The 15779-nt window shown below is 37.8% G+C and overlaps 1 protein-coding gene across 3 annotated transcripts in view; it reads right to left on the minus strand.

The window, feature by feature from the left end:
• The window catches only part of BASP1 (brain abundant membrane attached signal protein 1), a 57624-nt gene that overhangs the window by 22789 nt on the left and 19056 nt on the right, over nucleotides 1–15779 (minus strand). Inside the window, exon 1 of one of the 3 annotated variants that reach the window (XM_067569781.1) lies at nucleotides 8630–8649. The exons of 1 other annotated variant lie outside the window; for it this stretch is intronic. In XM_067569781.1, the coding sequence (XP_067425882.1) occupies nucleotides 8630–8634 (5 nt within the window). In that variant the 5' untranslated portion in view covers nucleotides 8635–8649. Of the gene's footprint in view, nucleotides 1–7279; nucleotides 7397–8629; nucleotides 8650–15779 lie in introns of those variants that run through there. One more of the 3 variants, XM_067569793.1, reaches the window with a different exon arrangement.

A 15779-nucleotide genomic window follows, 5' to 3' on the forward strand; every position in this document is an offset into this window, starting at 1 on the left:
AATTAAAGAACATTAGGCATAAATTCAATTAATTTAGACTAATAATTTGGCAACACAGGATTTGTATGAGAAGTTTTTTCTTTGTTTTTTAAAGAGCATCTGAGATTAAGTTTTACCGAAATAAACTATACTGATATAGTTATACTGGTAGAACTGTGCTTACAAAGGTAGGGCCACATCATTTAAGTTTTATATAGGCTTCTACAGTAAAATGAGTACAAGAACTATGTGTAGATCAGCAAACCCTCATGCAGTACACGTTCTTGATAAAAGTCACAGTTTTCTCTTGTTTGCTACACTTGCCATAATCATATTGGGGCTCAAAATATCCTTGTTATTTCATTTACAGCTCACATTTATTGACAAACTTACAAACCAGAAACGTGCAGGGTTTTAGAATCAGCCATAGTACTTCTGATATTTTCCCATCTTTTCAGCATTTCCTGCTTCACTGTTTTGTTATATTCTCACCCTCACACCTCCAACATTCCATATGGAAGGATTAGTCCCACCATTTAAGCATACCTGACTTAGAGTCTAGGTGCAGCTATCCATTGTCCAGGACAGTTTTAGAAAATCCTGTTCTTAAAAGTTCAAGAATCATGCTAACAGCTCATCAGGATGGCACACAAACAGCATACAACTCAGTCTTATTAACAGAGTTCAGACAATGTGCACTGCTAAAAATGAAGAGCAAATGCATCAATATACAGTGCTACAGAATATTTTGTTGCAATGAGCTAAATGTAGACACTAGTCAGTTTGAATACAAGATCTTCCCCAGAGGAGCTTGTTGTAATATTGGAAGCTTGTTGCTATGGCCAAAAATACAACATTAAGTGTAAAAGGAGAAAGCCGAAGAAGGATACATACAATACAAGCCTTTTGTATTATCTGTGGACATACATGGATGTAAGGGAATTCTGCTCCGAGTACTTAAACAACATACTCTCAGCTATGCCTCCTTCATTACGATGTGATCCAGTACCCAATGTGACCTAGAACCCAGAAGATGCTGTCTGATTTTTCACTGCGGGAACATAATGGGCCAGATTCCCAGCCTGTGTATATCATCACGTTGATTATTGATTTACACCAGCTGAGATCTGGCCTCATATTTCTACTTTGTTCATTAGAGCCAGTCTGACTAAGAGGAGCACTAGTGTACCTGAAAACTCACAACAACCTATTTGAGAGGCAGTAACAGGATAGGTAATGACAGCCCCTTGCTCCTATGGTGGCATTTCAATTCCTAAGAGATAACATATGCAATACTTGGCTAATGCGCTGGGCTGTTAACTACATTTCTGACTGATAAAGGGCAGCTCAGTACTCCTGAAGAGTCCTATAGCAGACTAATTTCACTTAAACTCCCCATTGATTTAGTACGTTCCCAAGAAACAAACCATTTTCTTTACCAGGTTTTTATTGTTGTTGGAATATCATTCAGCACTAGAGCTATGTGGAAAACGACAGTTCCTTTTCATGTCAACTTTTGATTTCAAAATTTGTTTTCGTCCTACATTGGAATGAAAACAAAACACCATTTTTTGTGAAAATGCTCGCACGCAGCTGTGTCAAAGTGTCTGTTTTTAGATCAAAACATGAGCTTTTCAGTTTAGGAAATTGTGAGGAGTTTCAGGGCTGTCTGGTCACTTCTGAGGAGACACAGTTATGTGTGCTGTGTAGCCTGATGGTCAGGCACCTGGCCTAGGGTATAGCAGACCCAGCTTCAAGTCCCTGCTCTGACTGATTCAGCATGATCTGGGATGAAAAGCTTTGCTCCAAATCAGACAGAGAAAGGATTTGAGCCTGGTTTTCCCACATTCCAGGGTAGTGCCCTATCCATCAGAGTGCAGTGTGGGTGAGAGAGTCTCTTTCTCATCAGAAGTGACCAATGAGCCCTGGATCCAAAAATATTCTTCTCAATGAAGACTGTCAAAACAGATACATCTCCAAAAAACATTTAAGTTTTGACTAGATTAAATTTTATTGAAAATGTTCCAACCAGCTCTATTCAGCACAGTAATCTTTGGGGCATCCCACAATAACCCAGCAGTTTACAGGCAAACTGAACTTCCCCATCCCTAACAGTATGATTGGAAGAAGAAGAAAAAAACATATCAACCCAAACACCTTTTCCTCCCTGCCAATGCGCATTGCTTGAGAGACTGGGCCACAAGCTGGTCTTACAGCCATACCTTGAGGCCCCACAAACATACCCTATCCATCTGAGGGCTCCCTTCTCTGCTGCCTCAGCTGATTTTTTGAGCTCATCTTATTAAGGCCTTCACAGTAATTTTGGAGGGCACAATATTGGTTAGCTTTTGCCGCTGTAGACTGCAATAGAGGTCTCACAAGATTATAGGGATCCTACATCCATGGTGATTTTTAATAAGAAATCCCTTTGCAGTAGACTATATTCAGAAACCAGGAACAGACTTCACTGATGATATTTGCAAAAATTTATCTCCCAGGAAACAGGATATTTCTGGTTATGGATGTGACCCACACCCAAATACCATAGGGCTGTATTTGGTTCTGGTAATTCAGACCTGACCACCTTTCCCCCCCGAAATAGGAAGAAGAGTAGGTTGTGAATAGATTTGTGGTCTTACTTGGGGCTAATCTCGACTAAAATTCCTACCCAAATTGAAGATTATGAGCTGAATCTTCTTCTCGCAGGAGATAAATGTATAATCCCACTGTTTGGCTCATTCCTAATGCAGGATTTTGTTCACAATTCATGAGTATGCTAAGAATGGACTCTGGTCATCATGCATCCTCCTGTTCGCTTCAGTAAATTGTTTATAGTTTCTTATGCCAAGATTTGACATACTCATTTTGAAACAGTAATATCATCAACATCAGCCTCATACTTCACCCATCACGTGGTTCTTACTATGTTACACTTTGATAGAGTAAAATTTATGTTACATCTCTTCCCCTCATCCCTACCCTTTGTTCTGACAAGGATAGGCTCATAAAACATACATTTTGTTTTGCCACAGTTCTTGAGTGACGAAGGGACAGCAATGCCATAGCATAGTGTATTTGAGACATCAATAGTATAACACAGGACACCATCTAAACATCAAATTCTATTTAAGTCACATTTAAATTTTATTCTGACAAGACTTCTTATAGTAAACTGGGCATTTCTGAAAGATTTAACTTTCAGGCACTTGTGTATATATTTACCACTGGGTTTGAAAATTACATATTTAGGGTGTATTTTCTTCTTCCATCTCCACCACTTCCTTTATTTCTTGCAGTTGACATTCTGGAAAACTTTCTGGAAAAAAGCTTTCTGGAAAACAAGCAATTGTTCTTAGAATTTATTTTGTTATGCCACTGTGTCTGTCCAGGTAGTTATATAGTATTTTTCACTATACTATGTGAGTGCCTATGTCACTCTCTGACAAAACTCTCTGATGGCATGAATATCTTAAGCTGTAATAGTTAAGCTACTTCTGATCATCCATTTTTATTTTGTTTCCCAAGTTCTATAGCTAGAAAAGACATGGGAACCAAGAAAGCCATTATGGACAGAGCTGTGCTTCTGACAAAGGTGCATTTGGATGAAAGGCCAAGTGTACAGGGGAAAGGGACTGATTTGTCTTGGGAAGGAGGCTGAGTGAGATATAATCTTAAGAGTTTTAGAGCTTTAGGCTCCAAAGGCACAAGTCCTCAGTGGACAAGCTTCTGGAAAAGGACTCTGACAATGACAAATCAAATATTGATTTTTCTGATCTCTTTGCAGCATTCATTAGCACTGCTCCCACAGCAACAAGGAAAGCCAACATCTATGTCAACTTAAAGATTCACAATATATTGAACTGTATTTCCCCCAATTTACAGAGAAAGATAAATTTATATATCAACCCTTTTTCTTTAGTTAGTGAAATTATTCTAAAGGATTAATAATCCCACTGTTTCTAACTATAGTACTGTAATAGAAAAACAGCCCCTCCTCTTACATACCCACCCACTCCCCTGTGGAGTAAACAAGTTGCCTCCCCCTATGATTTCACTTTCCACACCCATTGGAGACTGATTCGGTTTTGTTTACAAGGGATAGCTATTGTCTCATGGGTGGAGAGTGGTTACCAACAGGCAAAAGGTCTGTGGCTTCTGGTAGTCCAAGCTCTTTTCAGGTCACATCATTCCAATTCCAGTCCAAATCAGCAGTAGTGCTTCCCACTACAGGCTATTCTGACAGATTCCCCATTGTGTTATACAACATTTATTTTAGCTCAATGGGCTGGGTGACTCAATCAATCAAACTGCAGCAGAAATAACTACCACAAAGTACCCCTTTTTGGGGGGGAGGAGGGGAGGTAAATTAATCCTCTTTATATTCATGTATGTTTCTCCCTTTTCCCTATGCTCTTCTCCCAAAATCATTCCCAGACAATTCTTCTCAGAATATTTACAATTTTTAGTGGTAATTTTGTGTTTTTCCCCTCAAATATGCTTATTTCCAACAATGACTAAGATCAAGATGGGCCTCATCAAATATTTTGCCAAACACATAATAAATTTTCTCAAGTTGTTTGGCTTGTGAGTCAGCTAACTGGATAATATTTGGCAAGCCACGGGTACAGTTTCCATATACACTGCTCAACAGCAGTCAGATTAAACTTCAACCTACTGTAATGGATTCTGATTTAGGGCCCCATCCAATTCCTACTGTGGTCAATGGGAGTCTATCAGTTTCAGTAGGATTTAGCCTGGTTCTTAAGGCCTTTAATCCGAAATATAAATACATACTATTGACTTCAAAAGGGTTTTTAGTCACTGATTTTTAGGCCCCACACAAGGTGTTACAGGATCAAGGCCTAAAAATCAGCTGTTGAGGATATTGACAAAAAACCTACTTTTCATGAACAATCTAATTACACCTGCATATCAAATATAACTGTTTAAACAAAAAAAAATTCAGTAGATTACTTAAGTATAACAATACTTGACAGTAACTTAACAATAAATGGATTACGCCACACCTTACCCTCTACATATTATAGAACAGAGGTAGGATTTCAAATTATTCTGTGGACACAGATTAGCAGTAACCTTGAAGAAAAGTTTAATGTGTGTAAAAAAAAAATCCTCAGTAAAAAAAAGAACAACTCTCAGAAGTATCTTTACGACATTCCAGAGAAGGTAGCAGAATCTAACTGTATATATTAAAGTATTACTAACACAAGAACAGTTTGTGCAAGCTCATAGACCTATGTGTGGCACAAATGTTTAACAATTACATTGGTATCGCTAAATTTGGGTTGTGTGGATACATGAAGGGTTTATACATCAAGCATTGCACATCAAGTACATTTGCTGTAGGAAAAGCTTTTCTATCTCTACTCCTTTGGCAACAGTGATAATGCTTGAAGAAGATGTTTGATTGACATCACCAAAATCTTCTGTTCCTGCAGAGAACAGGTATAGCATAGATAGTGGCTATGCAAGCTTCCCTCTCACCAAGGGGGCATTAAAGTGAGTAAGGGTTTTCCTATTGACTTCCCCATGGACTTTGGATCAGGCCCCAACTATGCTTCACCTTGCTGTCCTGGATGCCCCTAGATGAGAAAATAGCCTAGACTCAGTCTATGTGAAATTTTTTGTCCTTCAAAGGGGATGAGGACAAGATTGCCAATTAGTATTGGTTGTGATTCAGATAATTTATGACTCAAAGCTTAATAGTTTCTAAGAACCCAGGATTACCATAGAATCAGGACTTATGTGTTTGAATTAAAACAAAGTTTTGTTAACATACAAGTGTTTTCAGTAAAAGACACAGTATCTGCCTTGACTATGCCAATTATTCATCCCCTCCTATTTTGCCACAAATGGACTACTTCCCATTGTCTCCCATTCCAAGTCTGCCTAACCTTACAATTTATACAAGGATCCTGTTATGCAGAAGGTAGGAATATTATTTTTCAAGTTTGCACATAAGTGAAATTCTGAAGGGCTTTTTAAGGTAGCTGTGTGATTTCAAGCACCAAGGAGTTAAGGGAGAGTCAAAGTTAAAATAAATGCACAAATAATAGCACCTCAGTCCTACCTTCAACCTGGTTTCAAGAAGATAATTAAAATAATCAGTTTGTGGGGTAGAAATGTTTTAGAGACAAGACATTTTAAATCACTGTCTTTCCTAGCATTGCAACATGGCTACCTCTTGTTCATTCCCCCGAGCATAGTTCATAAAGAGGAGATATTCACAGCCAAATGCCTGTGCAGAGAAATAATGTAGTATTGGACCAGTGAGACTGGATGCCTGTGAAGAAATCCTTCAGTACATTTGTGGTTTCTGCTATGTAGCTGTGTACAAATGCAAGGTAATTGTAAAGTGATAAAGGAAGCTCAAGTAGATATATTTTTTCTCAGTACGTAGTGAACACTAAATGCAAGTTAAAGAAACATTTTGAAACCTGGGGACACCACTGGATTTTAGTTTTAAATAATTTCATAGATGGCCTAAACAGGGTGATATTCTTGACATTTCATTTAACCCGACCAGTTTTCTTTTCATAAACAGCATTAATAAACAAGCCCTAACACTTTGAAAAAAACCTGTATTAGCCCAGCACTTTTTAAGAGAGGTCTAACAGACTCATGTAGGTCGTTTGGTAATCATTAACCCTAATGTTGTACTACCATTCCAGTACTGCAGTACATAGATACCTGTTTAAGGAACAGACCTGTAAAGTCACATTTCTACAGTTCCCACACGTCTGCAAACACACAATCACCATGGACTCTTGACAAATTGAAGAAACTACACTAGATGGGATGCTTTTATATCAACTAGATTAGGTGCACATTACACCTTTCCACCCACAAACAAATAAGGCTTCCTAAGTGCCTAACCTTTCTAAGCGGACTCCCAAAACAAAGTGGAAATAATTGTCAGAGTCCAAGCAGTGAGGATTCTGGTGCCAGTAGCAAAAAAAGTACAAGTATTTTTCAGACCAAGATCTGAATAGGGTCTTTAAACAAGTATACAAGTGACATTTCATGCATTACTGCATTGTGAAAGCATAAAGAAGTAGAAGGGGAAGATTCAGAGGCTAGTGAGATGTGCTTAGTTAGTCCTGGGAGAAAGCAAGCTGCAGTATTGGTAGCATATTCTCAATTTTTCCCATCAGTATATCTGAGGAGAGGGAACCAGCTAAATGACAAACATTACTTTTTCTTCAATAGTTCCATGAAATTTACAGCCTTCAGTAATTAAAAATCAATCATATAAACAATTAAGTTAAATTCTCAGTACCTCGTCTGGCTCAGCTTTGGTTGGCTCTGGTGTTGACAAAAACAGACCTTGAAATCTCATGAAATATAAACCAATCCCAGACTGCAAAAGAACACAGGCTTCCCTCCCACACGCTTGTCATATCAAAGAGAAAAAGATAGGGGCAGCAGCGGAAGATGACTATTTCTACCTGATTGGCCAGCCACATTGCCAGCACCTGACAATAGAAGTGTGAAAGTGAAAAACATTTCAGCCTTGGACTGTGGATTGTTAGGGCTCCTAGGAGAAGGGAATGGCAATGTTATTTCTTCTCAATACTGAGATGAAAACCAACATCCCCTGTGTATATTGATTTCGAAAGCAAAGAACAGTGATAAGACAACCAAAAGATAAGTGAGTAAGTCATAAGGTCCGAGCACCCTAGAAACAAGAGATTGTCAAGAAATCAATTGTTATACTCAGACACATATAGAAGTAAAAGTAACTCCAGAGATCTTAACTACAAATGACCACACTGTTGCAAAGGCACCAATCTTATTCAAGCCAATTGCTACTTTTGCTCCACCACAGTTAATAGCAGGCAAGTTCTAAGAGCATGTTTCTTCTTCAGTAAATCTACTCCTTAAAATTTGATCCTCTGGTCTTTGAAATAAATTCATGAAGGCTCCCTCTCCATCTGAGTTGTGCATTCCCAGCAGAATTAATGGTTTGGGGAAAGATTTAAGCTTTCTCTCAGTCACATGCTAGATGGTCTTGCTTCCCACAGTGCAGAGTCAAAGCAACAGCAGCCTGAAAGCAAGAGAAAGCATTTATAACTGCTTAGCAATCTAGTCCAGACTGAAGTACTTAGTAGCTGGAGCCAGGCTTGTGTTTGGCATTCCTGATTTACTATAATAAATACAACTATTAGTGCTTGCACTGACATAGCATGAGCTAGTAAGACAGTCTTGTTTTCCAGGCCAGGACACCAAATCCACTCCAACACTAATCATTGCACGTTTTCAGAGCTTCTCCAAAATTAAGGCTCCATTGCCCTATTACTGTCACACTCTATTTCCAGCTTCCAAATGAAAGCTTACAAATTTGATAGATGGGGGTCAAAGTAATCAAGTAGCAGATAAGGCAGTTTATGACTTTGGTACAGCTGCCATTCAATAGAAGAATAAATCTCAACAGAAAGGTTTTGTAAGAACTGTCTGCAGATCAAAGATTCAGCATGGGAGGTTAGGTCACTAATCCATATCCTAACAGAAGGGACAAATGGTTTATAGTAGGTTGCAACTTCTAAGTGCACTCAGCAGACACTTTAGGTCTCATGACTGAGTTGCGAGACTCATGCATTTGAACCCTGTCTCACATACTCAGGCTTACCTCATGAAAACTCATGGAGTGGAACCCAAGACTGGGAACAGGAGTCCATGTGCCAGGTCATAACACCACTCAAATCTGGCCAGGCTGCCCACTCATCATGCCAGCCCGAAACACCACCCAGCTCTTGTTACCGCATCTCCTTTGTTTGAGGTGTGTTCTACCCTTGCCAGCTGCTGAAGGGGGCCAGAACCTGACTGATTCTCAGCTCCCAATCAGCCAACTGAGTAGCTAATAACTGGAGCGGGGTGGCATTAGCGGAGTCTAAGTCTGTATTGATAAGGAAGCGGAGCTGAGAAGAACAATATGAAGCAGCATCAGCTTTGCTAAAAAACTGTCCCCCCCAGCAACTGGGTAGGTTACTCATGTTTTTCTAACATGTTACTCAACAGAAAAGCTTACACAATTTTGCCAACTTGAGATCTCTGATTCAGATTTCTGATGTGGGTAGTAACGAATTGAAGAGCGATGAGCTAATGATACAAACACAGCTTACATCCATTTTATCTTGAGGAAGCCAACCAAGCTGCCTTGATCAAGCTGAGGTATTTCATTCTTACAGCTCTATATTCTTCTTTTTGCTCTAGTTTCTTGTGTGCACTGAAAAAAGAGAAAGTCCTTTACAAAAAAAATGGTCAATAGGATCCAAAATTTGAAGGGTGATTGAACCACTCTCTACAAACAAAGTTTTTGAGGAAAAAATATATTGGTACCTGACAAAAGGGTGGATAAAATGTATGATAGTTTTAAAATGTTTGAATCATTTTTTAATTTTTTTATTTTAATTAAATATAGATTTATTTAAGAATAAACATATTTAAAAATAAATTTGAAATTGACAACATATGTTAAAGCCTAAAGTTATTATAATCTATTAAAATCATTTACATTAAATCCAAAAATAATATTAAGCAGTACATGTTTGCTGCCAAGTTTTAAAGAAAGTCAAACCACTGAACTGGTGACAGTTACTGGCTAAGCACCAAAACAGTTTTTTGAAGTGCTAAGTCAATTTTAGACATCAGTAACCTGTTCTGTAGGTGCAGAGAGAATAGTTTTTAATTTCAGTTTAGTTGAAAAGTTGAAAAACCAATTGGGAGTTGAAAAAACAGAAAAGAGTCTTTTCTTTTTCCAATCTGTGAATAAAAACCTAAGTATGAGAAGATGAGCTCTACTAGTTTGAAAAATGTGAATGACATGGTGACCAGAAACAATGAGTACAATTCGGTAACTACAGATAACATGCAAAACATGTTTAGATAACCTTTTTTCCCTCATATATCCAGCACTTTTAAGGTACTTGTATTTAATTTTTAAAAATTTAAATTCTGATTTTGTGCATTAATTGAATTTTAATTTCCATCCAAATAGAACATGACACAAACAACAGTAAAAAAAAAGTTAACCATCTGGTAAAGAAAAAAATACATCATTCACCATGTAAAAATTGAGAATCTGAATAAATATAAATTAAGCTATATAATTGCTTAAATAAAATGTGTACAAATATAGTATATCCTCCTGGTTAGCAAAAAGAAGCACCAAATGTAGTATAAAGGCTACATTTTAGTTGCAAATTAACATATTTTAAAGATTACGAACCAATAAGAGTCAACCTTTCTTTTGCACTAAAGAGTGCAAATAAAAAACACATATTAAAACTAACTTAAATCAGGTTTTTCTGCTTTCTGATTTAAATCGTGATTAAAATTCATTATTTAAAATCATTTTGATTTACATCAATCCACCCTGCTTGACAATGACAACTGTAGCAATGGGTTTGGTTAAAAAAGGAAAATGACGAGCGTTTGAGGTCTTGATGGTGTCAGTCATTCCTGACTAGAGACTGCCCGAGGCAAAATTTCAGTGTGCCACCTTCCCATCCTATCCACAAAAGAGAGGTTCTTCAAAAGGGGGGCATGTCAGACTTTCAGGGGCAGAGAGGCACAGCAAGCCTTCTGATGGTTCTATGTTTATGGTAGAAGTGGGTGACCAAGTCCCAGGTCACAATACCACACTCAGGTTTGACCCAGCCACCCTTCCATCATGAGTAAGAGTGGCACTGCAACCTGGTGCACAACGGTCACACCACCATTCAGATCTGGCCCAGCCTCCCCAAGCAGCATCTGATATCCTAGACAGCTGCCTAAATTTGCCTATAGGTAGAGTGGCTCCTGTTCTGAACCATGGAAAATGAAAGCCAAGGTAAAAAAAAGAGAGGTCTGCTGCAGCAAATGTCCTGTTGGAGGAACAAAAGATGCCTGGGAAAAGAGACTGTAACTGACAAAGTGGAGTTAAATGAAAGCCTAGTTACCTGTTAGAATTTTATATTACAAATATAAACTGAATTATAAAAATTATAACAACTGCATGCAGCAGAATAAGACAGAGAATTTGGGTTCCATTACAAGCCACTGAAACTAAATTGGTTAAGTTCTATTTTATATATTCATGCTTACAGTGTCTGACCCAGGATTTGGGGCATATAATTAAATGTATATGAAAGAATTTTCCTCTAAATATTTAAAAACAAGGTATTTACAAACTAAAACTCCAATAAGGAACTTAATCCAAATCCTATGGAGGATTTGAAACTCCTGCTCTGAGGTATTCATTTAGAAAATAATTAACTGTAAGTAGAAAAAAAAAGATCAAACCCAGGGAGTTAACTGACCCACAGGAGAATTTCAAAAAGATCCAGTTGACAAAGTGGCCATTGGCCAATTAACAGGAGCAGCTCCTAGTTCCAGTATATTCTGTAATTGTTAAGGCATTTAATTGAGTGCCTACCAAGTAACAGTACATTGCTACATCTTCAGATATGGGAAGGTATGATGCAGTAGGACTTAACACATGTAAGCAAGTATTATAAAGAGAATAAAGTGACAAGACCCCTAAGCGTAAATATTTTCTGAATGCCTGTGCACAGCAATGAAGTAGCAAGCAGATGCACAAATCCCAACTCAGTTCTTTCACCCTACTGAATGTTTAACCTGATCTACTAGAGTTATTCATTCTTTAAAGATGGTATTTCAGTCACCACTACAATATGGTGTTTCTGAAATTAAGTCAGAATTTTAGTTTCAGCATTTTCCTGTGTCAAAGCCTTAAACAAAGAAAACACAATATTAAACACATACTGGTTCATTTATAGACTCAAGGCCTTGGCAAGGCATACTTGGCAACCATGTAGTGACTAGACAGTAGCAAATAAGTTTATGAACACAAAGGCCAATGACTCAAGACCAATATCTACACTTTGGACGTCTGACTTGTAAACTACTGAATTTCAACTACATAAACAATGGAAACAAAAAAGTTTTAAAAATATACAATCTTACCCATAGAGAATCCATTAATACTATAATCTTGTGTTGGACATAAAAATCAAGAAGAGGCCAATTTAAGCAAAGTAGTCTAAGCTTGTTCAGAGGAAAGCCCACATCAGACTTTACAGTTGCTGGCTTCAGTTAATTTACTTTAAATATGTCAGATCCTTCCCCCAATTTTTTTTTTAAGTAAAGTGAATTGTTTTTATACTGAATTGTAATAAGGTCTTTGGAGGGCTGGGTGGCCTAGTGGTTGGTGTCCACCCAGTAGCAGGGGCAGTGGTAGGCGAGCCAGGGCCTGCCTACTCCTCCGGGATTCAATCCAGGGCCCTAGGAGGGTCAGCAGCATTTGGCCTCTGAGGGGGCCTCTGAATCACTTTTCTGGATCACTTTCTACTGCTGTTTTCCTCTCTCAGTTTCTGGTCCCAGACAAGATAAAAGAAAAAAAAAACACACCATCAACCCCAACCCCAACCACACTCAGCATACAGCCCCATTCCCTCAGGACACCTCTCTGGCCCCTTTGTCAGGAACCCTCCTCCCTAGCCTCCACTTTCTGAGCTGGGTTGCTCCCTTTTCAACCCTGTCTCCATTTGGAGCATGCTCTGCAGGGCTGGAGGGGGGGCTACCTGGGCCCAGTACTATCTCCCAACCCTTTCCAGCCCAGTGTGGGGTCTGTATACCCCATTACAATGATCTATTTAAAACTTTTATTGTATGAAAAAGTAAGGACTACACATTACAGTATATCTTTCTTTCTGTTTATCTCACACCTAGTTTGTATGTTGCTTCATATAAGAATCCTACATGATGGTCTATTTAAACCTCAAGAGTTTATCATTTAAGTGTTCAACTTCTCTATTACCTGTAAATAATAGAGTGAGATATTAGGGCCTTTGATTGAATGATGAGGATGTTTTGGAGTACTAATTTACTCTTCCCTTGTAAAGCCAAATATACATTGTGGCAAAAGGATTCAGAAAAGACTGGGAAGATTTTCTCTTAAGGAAAATGTGTTTGTTCTTTTTTAATAGTCAAAAGCTTTGTGTTAGCCGGTCCTGAAAAATGCTATGCACATGAAGAATTTATAATTGTATCTGTATTAAATCACTGATGATCATAATTAAGGTGAGGACTGCCCATAAAAAACACAGAAATAGTTACATCATTCTCTACAGAGATGAGATCCACACATTGATGTGTGACAACCCAATAGTTCCATAATCTTACATGTATGCTGGATCCTTATTGGTTTACAAATAAAAAGCAGATCAGCTGCTCTTCTTTTGATGTGCTATATTGTAAAGGTTTGGTGCTAAATTTAGATTATTTGCTTCACAAGTTAGAGTTTCATTTGTAGTCTAGAAAACAGAATTACACATATGGCAAAGTCATTTTTTTCTGAACTTTCATTGCACCCTGTACAGCACATGATGTACTTTTCTTTTGCTGGAACCATAGTTAAGGTAGTACATCTTTAATTGCAATGTTTTGTCACAGTGAAGATTTAAATAGCATCTACAAGACTTCAGAGCATACTTTGAAGTGCTTCAGGCACTAATGTAGGACTCACCACAGAGTTCCTGAATGAAACAACAAAATGTAATCTGATTTTTCTGTGATTTGTTGTATTTTGGTAATGTCATGCCTAATGTCACTCATATGACTGCTTTAAATATTGTTCTATAAAAGACACATACAGTGTGCTTGCTCAGGAATGGAAATATTCTCAATAGTTGGAGAAAATGGGTTTTATTTCTAATTATTTATTAAAATGACATGAGGAAACTCATTCTGTAGCAGTACAAGTCAACACTTTAGGGCTAAAATGGAAAATGGAAGCAATGTTCTAAAAGAAAAAGAAAACAATCTGAAAGTTCTTGATGATCTTTCCATGCTTTGCTCCATCTGACCACTTGAGTTAATGTAGTTGTACCAAGAGCATTTCACACACAGAAACCAAAACCACCTATTTTTTTTAGCATGAGAAACTTGGGCTCCAAAAAGTAAATTTGAGAAGTTATAAGCACTGAAAATAGGTTTTTATAGTTTAAAAGCCTTCTTGGATGTATTTAGAGCGATGCTATATTTAGAGAAGCCCTTGTACTTAGTTCTTGAGTTGAGAGCAATGGCTGGCTTCATTCCAATATTCAGATGTTATTTTAAAAAATGTAGCTGTTTCAGCATGGACAGAATAACACTTGTCATATAGAAGAATTAAAGCACAAGTCAGTTGTTGATGACAACCATATCTTTCAAGCAGTGCTTCAGCATTAGTTTGTGGAAACGACAGAGCAACCTAAATGAACTCAGAATTTCAAGGGAGAGCTCTTTAGATCCCTCTAATTGGGTGGACACATCAATCCTTGTTAGAGCACCTCAGTGAATCATTTGTTGTTTACTGAGGCATGTGCTGGAAGATTCCATTGGCATGCCTCCAAGGGTCACCGAAGAGGTTCTTTCATTGAAATTAAAAATCAAGTTGTCTTTAGCGGCTTTTTCATAAACAGCATTTGCATTTGACCCACATTGGAAAATTGCTTTGTTGCGATTTAAAAAGAAATGTTTGTCCTTCCAGAAGAGTGCAGGGGACTGTTAACATCCACGCTAGATTTCTGTAGTGACCAGATACTATTAAAATTGAGTTCTGATACAAAATTAATATATAGTCTGTTTCTTCCGGTTCTCACAAAGGGCTCCTTTCACCCACGCAATTTTCTTAGTCTGATAAGCCATAGCAGGCCTTTGGGCCTGATCAAAAGCCCATTGAAGTCAAGAGAAGTCTTTCCATTGAGTTCTAGTTTTGAATCATGCCCGTGAGGGTATGTCTACTCTGCCCCTCAGCGGTGTTCCAAACTGGGTAGACAGATTCACACTACCTTAGCTCAAGCTAGCACACTAAAAATAGTAGTGTGGACATTGTGGCACAGGCAGCAGCTCGGGCTAGCCAGCTGAGCTCAGACCTAAAGAGCATTCACTTTGCCTTAATCAGGCAGTAGACTGGAGTACTCCATCTGATCACAATCTCCTTCTGAAACGTTACTCCTAAAACTTCAGTTTCATTATTCTTAATAAATTGTTTCAATTATGTATGTCAAGGATATGATATACGCTCACCTATACAGTCCTTGTCATCTGAATATAAAATTACACTGTACCATTAACATGATTAAGTTCCCTTATTCTTTAGGAGCCAAGCAAAGTATGTTTTATGGACAGGCAGTACTATAAATTAGTGACTAGCACCTCAAGGGATTTGGAGTCAGAGTCCTAAAACACCATTATGATATAACAGTATTATACATGTGTGAGCCATATTAAGAACTGGCTCCTGCAAAGTCAGCATTTATATTAGAGATTGAAAAATCATTTGTGTCATTCATTTGTACAAGACCTATGCATCTGTCCAAGTCTAATATAATGAATGAGATGGATAGAACAAGATCCCTCACCTGTAGTTTCTGAAGTCAGTATCTGGATAAAAATAAAAAAAGGATTCAGTAATTTAAAAGTTCAGATTCATTTAAAACACTTAGAATTTACAGCCATTTCTAAAGAGCTACATTCACTAAATCTAAGTATTTAAATAACATTAGAGAAGAGTCATTCAACATGTTTTGCATTAGGTGTCTATACAACACTTGCAGCTGGATTCTGTACAGTAATTTTTTATTCAATTTAAACAACTGAATAAAGACATTCAATAGTCTGGATTATGCAGCCTTTACTAGTATTGAAACATTGATACTCACTTTAATGACCGCAAAGGAAATGAACGTAACTTTGTACGACAATGACCTAAATTTAGTAGACTAGGATACGTC

Source organism: Emydura macquarii, unplaced genomic scaffold (genome assembly GCF_026122565.2).
Source record: "Emydura macquarii macquarii isolate MOO-44397 ecotype Brisbane River unplaced genomic scaffold, CSIRO-AGI_Emac_v2 contig_320, whole genome shotgun sequence".
NCBI lineage: Eukaryota > Metazoa > Chordata > Testudines > Chelidae > Emydura > Emydura macquarii.